The following is a 7,469-nucleotide window of genomic DNA, read 5'->3' on the forward strand; positions in this document are numbered from 1 at the left end:
AATTTTATCATGTGCATCTTGTTCACTACTGTACTTAGGTACATAAAGTTATTCCTATAAGCTCAAATGTTCTTACAATACAGTGCAGTGTTAGGGTAAAAATAAGTAAAACTGAGGGATCTCCTAGACTTTGGGAATGAATCGAAAGATTTTGCATGCAATGGGAATTTTGGTTTCGGTTTAAAAATTTCCGTCCTTTCTCTGAAGAAATTACGCTCATAAATCGGGGAATAGGTACTCTGCTACATTTTTATATAGAATACAGGAGCTAAAATTATTTCAGCAGATAAACAACACCTTGCAAGCAAGCTAACCTCATTAGATCTCAGACGCTAAAAACAAATTTGGGACTGGGCAGTAACTTTGAGTACCTACCAAACTGATGTCCTCACTCCATGCTCTCACAATGTAATTTACACAGAACTGTAAACAAATTACCCGGTATATAATTCAAACACCTGGATTGAAGTGCCTCCTTTATTATCATATCATCTCTCTCAAATCGATAGATACTATTGTCTAGAAAAGAATGTATTGTAAAACATATTCAACAGGGTCTCAACATTCGGTCGAATCATCACAAATAGCCAAATTTACATATAACCAAGTCCAATCCTATACCATAGCACAATGTAGTACAGTACATAGTATGCATGGTTAAAAGACATACAGTAAGTATCCTATATATGAAAATCAAAGTACTAAGCCACTGGCTTTATGTTAATTAAAATCACATTGATTAACTAAATCAAATGACAGTAATCACAAACTTTTAGCACTCAGATCAAATAAACTACATGAATCCCTCCTCTGCATCCAGCGGCTGCCTGCACTTTCTTTCTCTGTCTCTACCTTCTCAGCTATTTCCCTGCTCCGTGAACAGAATGCCCAACTGTAACGACAAGGGCAATAAAACTGTCAGTGAGCTTGTAAAGTTGTCTTCAGCCCCTCATGCCCCATGCTGCCAACATAGAACCTGGTGTGTTCGTTACAATTCCAAAAGAAGACCACATTGAGACGAGGAGGCTGGACAGTGGTGACTTGGGAAGGTGGCAGAGAGAGTAGCTAGATTTATCTCATGATCCTGGACTGCTGCACCACTACCTTCGGCTCAATTTCATCCCACTCTGTACTTCTCCACGGGCCAGACCAAATAAGACTCAAATAAGCAAATTTGCGAATGTTGAATTCACAGATATCAAACTCTAAATAAATAAAAAATAATATAAATAAGCTCTACTGGACACATTTATGTCATTTAAGTATTAAAATAAAGCCCATTGCTTGCCAGGATAGACTCTGGCTCTCCCCCACAACCCTGAACTGAAAGTTAGAAAATGGATGGATGGATAATACTGAAATAAACGTCCAAGTCTACAGTTAACATGTGACCGTTCCTTAGGCATTTGCTCCCCAGTAATCGACAATTAACAAGTAAACACATCCACTTACATATCTTCAACATCACCCAATGCTCCGCCTGAAAATCCGTGTTAGAGAAGATCTTCTAAGAAATAATTTCCCCATTTTTGGTTGTGTTGGGAATGAACTTAGTGTAGTTAGCTAAATTGCTCGTCAAGAGCAGTACCTCAAGGACACACTCCAAAAGGCAGAAGTGGTCTGTGCCTATCCCACTGCATTTTTCCCCACTGATACGCACACAATACTATTATCTGGAATGAGTCAGGTGACACGGTGAAGGTAGTGTGACATGGTTCTTCTTTCTCTGTCATTACTGAAACTATAACTTTGAACACGCTTGTGTGGCTGAGTACAGCAGCTCACGTTCAAGTTCAGCTGTAGGGAAAGGCACTGCTGCTCGTCTCTTCTTTTGTGCTTGGGGTGAGTGACCGAATTTTGTATGAATTCTACCAAAAATGTTTACACTACCCAGAAATTCTTTGTGACAATGAACTATTCATTAATCTGTTTTCTAACCACTTAATCCAGTACAGGGTTGCACGAGAGCCAGAGACTATATCAGCCAGCCTATTTGGGCAAAATGTATTCATTTTATTGTTACTATATTTTCACAACTTAGGCAGTCCCTACCTTGCCTACTCTGTACATTCCTAGAGGGGAGATGTACAAGAAAAAACAGATTAGTGCTGTAAATAGAGTTGCAGATCACATTGGAACATTTCTGCTATGAATGTCTGCTGCACAGCCTGTACTTAATTCGCTTGTACATCATATTACAATAGTCATTATGGTGACTAGTGAGCAGGAAGGGGCAGCATCACGTCCAATTCACCCCGAACTCTCGCTTTCGCCTGTAGCGAGACCAGAGGTTAGCAACAACATTACAACTATACAGTACTTTCACAAAGTTCGCGATTTTGTGCTTGATTCAGAATATGTCAAATCTGCGATACCACCGATGAAGATATTTTGTTACCAAGAATTAATAACCGGTCTAAGAAACTGGGACTGCACTTCCACTTTAATTCCACACGTGAAGCCATTTGTCACTTGTCCACCTGATCTGTAGTATGGTGGGGCTGCTAGCTTATAATGTCTCACCAGGTGTGTGCAACCTCAGTGGTGGATATAGAGGATCCCTTTAAATATGTGAACTGTATTGGAAAATTTGCAATTTAAAGCCTTACACAAATGCAAGTTTTAATCATTAAATTCCAAAAATGAAGGCAGTTACTTGAAACAAAACTAATAGTAAATATTAGATTAATATTGCCACAACATGAGGTTGAATAAAGCATAGTATTTCTTTAATAATTTATCAAGAAATAATCCCTTCCCTTTGAGATAAAATAATAAACATAAATGCTTCCATCTGTTAAACACATAGAGCATTCCAAAATGTCTGTGAAAACTTTTAAAGATGTAATCATTAATGCTTCAGTAGTGACTGCAACATACGTTTTATAGGTCTGAGATCCGTTCTAACTAAAGATTATGACAGCCTCCAAGAAACTGGCCTCTAGGGTTTTTTTTCCAAGGTAAAGTGCCTTTTGTGTCAACATTCTGTCTTCTCGAAATCTGTGTTGAATCACTTCCACAAAAAATGATGTATAACCTCTACAAGTGTTCAGCTTTAAGACTTTGTATCTGGGGATAGTATTGTTTTTCTTTTATTTTTTTAATATTAAAACTATCAATATTACTTAAGGGTTAGACTTCCATTTATTTGGGACATTAAGAGATGCTGGTTAAATGTCTTTAATCTGCCATTGATGTCTAATATTGTCCCCCATTTAAAAACAGGACCTTTTTCAAAAATACTTCTCATCCAAAAAAAAATCAATAATCTAATGCTTATATTGGTTCTACTGAGAAACAGATTAAACTGACACCATGCATGAATCCCGAAGCTTCTCACAATACACACCCATAAGCATTCCAAGCACATACGCTGCTGTGCAAAAGTCTTTTAACATCTTAGACAAAATCGAGAGTCAAAATATTCGTAAACTATATGTGAGCATCTGTTACAGCTGCTAATTACTCATATTTACCAATTTAATTCACTCACTGTCAGGCGTTCCTCATCATTAACATCACTGGTTCCTCTCTAGGCCTACATAAATCTAAAAGGCTATTTATTGTACCACAAAATATTGATCTCTCTGGGTTGTTATCGTAAAACAAAATGGTTAAAAAGATCCATAGAAGACTACTGTGTTTCTGTATAAAGAAGGAAAAACACTGCATGATACTTTTTTACAGAAGTGTATTTTGTCACCTTTTTATCATATCTTCTCTCACAAGAAGCCTGACATTGGTTACAAAACCAAACTGAAGTGGATCTCTAAGTTGTTCCTTTCTAGGTTCCTTTCAGAACCTGTATGCTCCAAAACAGCAACTAAAACTAGATTTGTGCTTGCTTAAGAAACAAAAGAACATGAGAGGAGCCTATTACAAATACTACATTTACCTTGTTAGTTTTTAGTAGTTCCTTACTTTTGTCATCTCAATTAGTCTTTTCTTTAAAGACCATAGGGAATTTGCATCCCATGACTTGATATCTTGTTCCAGACTCTCACAACCATTTGTGTAAAGACGTACCTCCTATTCTCAGTATTAAATACACTTTCCTGTAGTTTCTACTTGAGTCGCACTTCACAGATTCACTGAATGTAGTGGGCCTCAATCCAGCAATCCAACACTTGTGTTAATAATGTAGAGATGCATGAGACCGACCTGTTCATTTTCTAGTCTTTCTAGTCTAAATACTAAATGTTGATAATTAGACATACACAACTACCGTTATTAACTTGAAATACACAAAACAATAGTTCCAAAAAGCATTCCAGTCCTTAACAAAGTGATGGTCAGATTCCCAAGAACTGTAAGAATATCTTTTTTTCAGCAATGTGTCTTGTTTTCCATTTGAGTTTTTGACAATTTGAATGAAAACTAATGGATTAAAGAGTGCTAATTTTAAGTCTTAATGAGTTTATATCAATTAGGAAAGATTATACTGTCTTTCCCTAAACTCTGAAATCAGATTGATACCTGGCACAGACATTACACTGCATTCTGTATTACAGTAATACTCTAGCACAGCAACTGAAAGAGAAGATCAGATAAATAAGACTTCATTGATCTCGAAGGGAAATTGATGGGGACTTTGTGAGCTTAGCAGTTCAGATAGATATCTTGCAATGACCATTTGCCTTAGTCTTGTGCAACTATTGGATTTAGATAAGAAAACAACTGTTTTCATTGTCTTCTGTTTGGGATATAACAAAAACAAAGAGAATGAACATTTATATACTGCTTAGAAACAAATGAAACCAAACAAATTGTCTTCAGAAACATTAGATGGCACATTAACTAGCCCGGATGCTAAGATACCTTTCAGAATGTTCTCAAAGCAAAAGAAGAAAAAATACTCCTTCTTTGAACACCTGTTCCTTTTCTTGGAATTGGAATGGAATGGGAGTGCACAGACAAGTCTCACAACCTTTCACGGGTTAAGTAAAAGCAAAAGACTAAAACTGTATTCCAGAAAGGCTAAGTGGATGCCTGCACTATAGAGCAAGGAAGCTCTTGTCTCTGAAACTAAAATTATATTTTAAAAAATGTAAACAGTCTGGAATAGAAGCAAAACCTGTCTCCCTAATTGGATGGAGGATTACAATAGCAGATACAAAGGAGGTATGGATATTTGGATTGAGCTGAAACTACTGAGAGGCACTGAAATAATAAATACAAGGTAACATTCACTATAGCATTCATTTTGTTATATTTTATTCTGTATCTATTCAAGTGGAATATTAAATACAATTTCTAAGAACTGTATAAGGAATTCTGAGATTTTCAGATGTGTTCTTATTCAAACCCTCATTACAAGATCATTGTCCTTTCTCACCTGGAACAAATGTCACAATTTCCTTGACTTGCTAAGTGTTTCTTGAAATCTAAACACTTTGCTTAGTGTTACAGAGTGTTTAATCCTGCATTCAAAGGCTTTTTTCTTTCACGTTATTTACTCTGTACAGTTAAAACAGCCATACTGAGACACATCTACTGTACTTACAAACAAATAAAGCATATACTGTACGGCTATAAACGTACATAACGTACGCTTCATGTTATTTTACACTGTTTATTACACTCTTCTCTTCCAAGCACTTTTGGGATCTGCATTATCAGTATGTTGTATCCGTTTTGTGATCTGAATTAACAGAACACAAATGTAATAAGATTATTCTATGAACCAGTGAACATGAGAGTTTGAATTTGTTGCACCTCATCTTGGTTAAAAATTCCTAAAATGTAATCGACAGACCACGGGTGTAAAAAGTAAGAAGCATTTCACATTTTTTGAAAAAAACACTTCCGAATAAGTTCCGAATACACTGAGAAATGCTTTTTACTCACTGCTTAGATTCAAGCTCTAACTTTCTTGAAATTATAGAAGAGCTAAATTGAACGGTATACGTGTAATTTGTTTGCGTGTATACTTATTAAATATGATCAGCAGGAGAAGACATCATGCTCTGCTAACGTTTTTCTATAGAACTCAACGTACTACAAGAAGAACTGCCCGCATCACCCCGTGTGGTAAAAGCTTGCATTGTATCTATACTTAAAAAGCATTCCAGTAAATGGACTTCCAGCAGAGAAAGGTGAAACGATGAGCCCTGCTATGGTGGGTTTTCAAGAACAGCACTGTCTTTGCATACTATAGCAAATTAAGTTAGTGCTTACATTTGCTTTGATGAAAGGGCAGGCTGGTTCAGAGAATCTTCCCTGTCAATAATTATATACATTAAATCTACCCAACATGATAACATAATGGTAAAAAACACAAATAAATGTTCAGATTTTTGTTTGTTTTACCTTTAAGTATTTATTACATTATGCTTGCAACAGAACTCCGTGTATGTGCCCGTAAAGTAACAATCTTAAGCACGCCACTGAAATATTGGATATTTCACTCGTCTTGCCAAAATGAAATCGTGCATTGCCAATTTCCTTTGCGTTTTAAAACTGCATAATGTAGACAAAACATGTAACTGGTTATAATTATCTGCAAGTTTCACAACATGAACAAGATGATGAACAAAAAAAAATATGTTTTAGGACCTAAGGTCTACGTTGACTTGTCTCTCGTTACTGCTAATCATACTAATACATCTGAAAAACGTGAATATGAAAGATCATTAAGTTATTAAAGAAAAGCACTTAAAATGATTAAAGACAATCGCTTAATATATGGTTGCATATTGTGACTTTTCTCTCATTGTCTCTACCTTTTATACATGAAATACCTGTAGCTTCACGGGATAATGTGAAACCGCTACATAAAACGAAGCCACACAAAGCACACATTCAGCAAATGAATAAATGATTTCATTCTCTTACCCAGGGCAGTGTGCTTCCCAGTTAAAATTTCTAATATCAAGATGAATCGTAGAAAGGTGGATTGACATCGCCGAAGACGCTCTACTTTTTGCCTTTTTTGATACATTCCTATGAATCTGTGCAGCCTTGTGTGATGAGTTATTTATCTTTACATCCACTGTACTGCAGGTTTATGTCCACACTTTTGTTCTTTCTGCTTAGCAGCTCAGCTCAGAGTTGCGTTTCAGATATTGTCTCCTCGCGTACCTCTCGAATTTCAGTAGCTCACCACATATGCTGGCGTCTGAAGGCTGGAGCTAAAGAGTCCTTCTTATCCTACTCACAGTCTGAAGCTGCTCTTTCCACCGTCCGGCGTGCTCTTCTGAAACGGCAGATTTAGTTCAAGCCATATGGCTTTGATTAGAATCTACCCAGTGTCGCCCCCCGGCGTTCAAGCAAATATCTGCAGAGCTCAATGAAGACCAAGCAGCACTCAAGTCATCACAAAACCGAAAAATCGCAAACTTTTTTTTTTTGCAGTAGAATAGGCTGGTAATTTGTAATGAAATTTATCATCAGATTTTTAGAAAAAAAAGTTTTATAATTCTAATTTAAACGAACATTTGTTCAGTTTAGACATATGTTCACGTTACAAA

At 36.4% G+C, this 7,469-nt stretch overlaps 1 protein-coding gene across 1 annotated transcript in view; it reads right to left on the minus strand.

Moving 5' to 3' along the window:
- ror1 (receptor tyrosine kinase-like orphan receptor 1) overlaps positions 1-7,048 on the minus strand; it is a 115,173-nt gene extending 108,125 nt beyond the window's left edge. Inside the window, exon 1 of the mRNA XM_088927798.1 lies at positions 6,835-7,048. Within this exon, the coding sequence (XP_088783924.1) occupies positions 6,835-6,940 (106 nt within the window). The 5' untranslated portion in view covers positions 6,941-7,048. The remainder of the gene's footprint in view (positions 1-6,834) is intronic.
- Positions 7,049-7,469: the final 421 nt, after the last annotated feature.

Source organism: Atractosteus spatula, chromosome 11 (genome assembly GCF_055471065.1).
Source record: "Atractosteus spatula isolate fAtrSpa1 chromosome 11, fAtrSpa1.hap1, whole genome shotgun sequence".
Classification (NCBI taxonomy): domain Eukaryota; kingdom Metazoa; phylum Chordata; class Actinopteri; order Semionotiformes; family Lepisosteidae; genus Atractosteus; species Atractosteus spatula.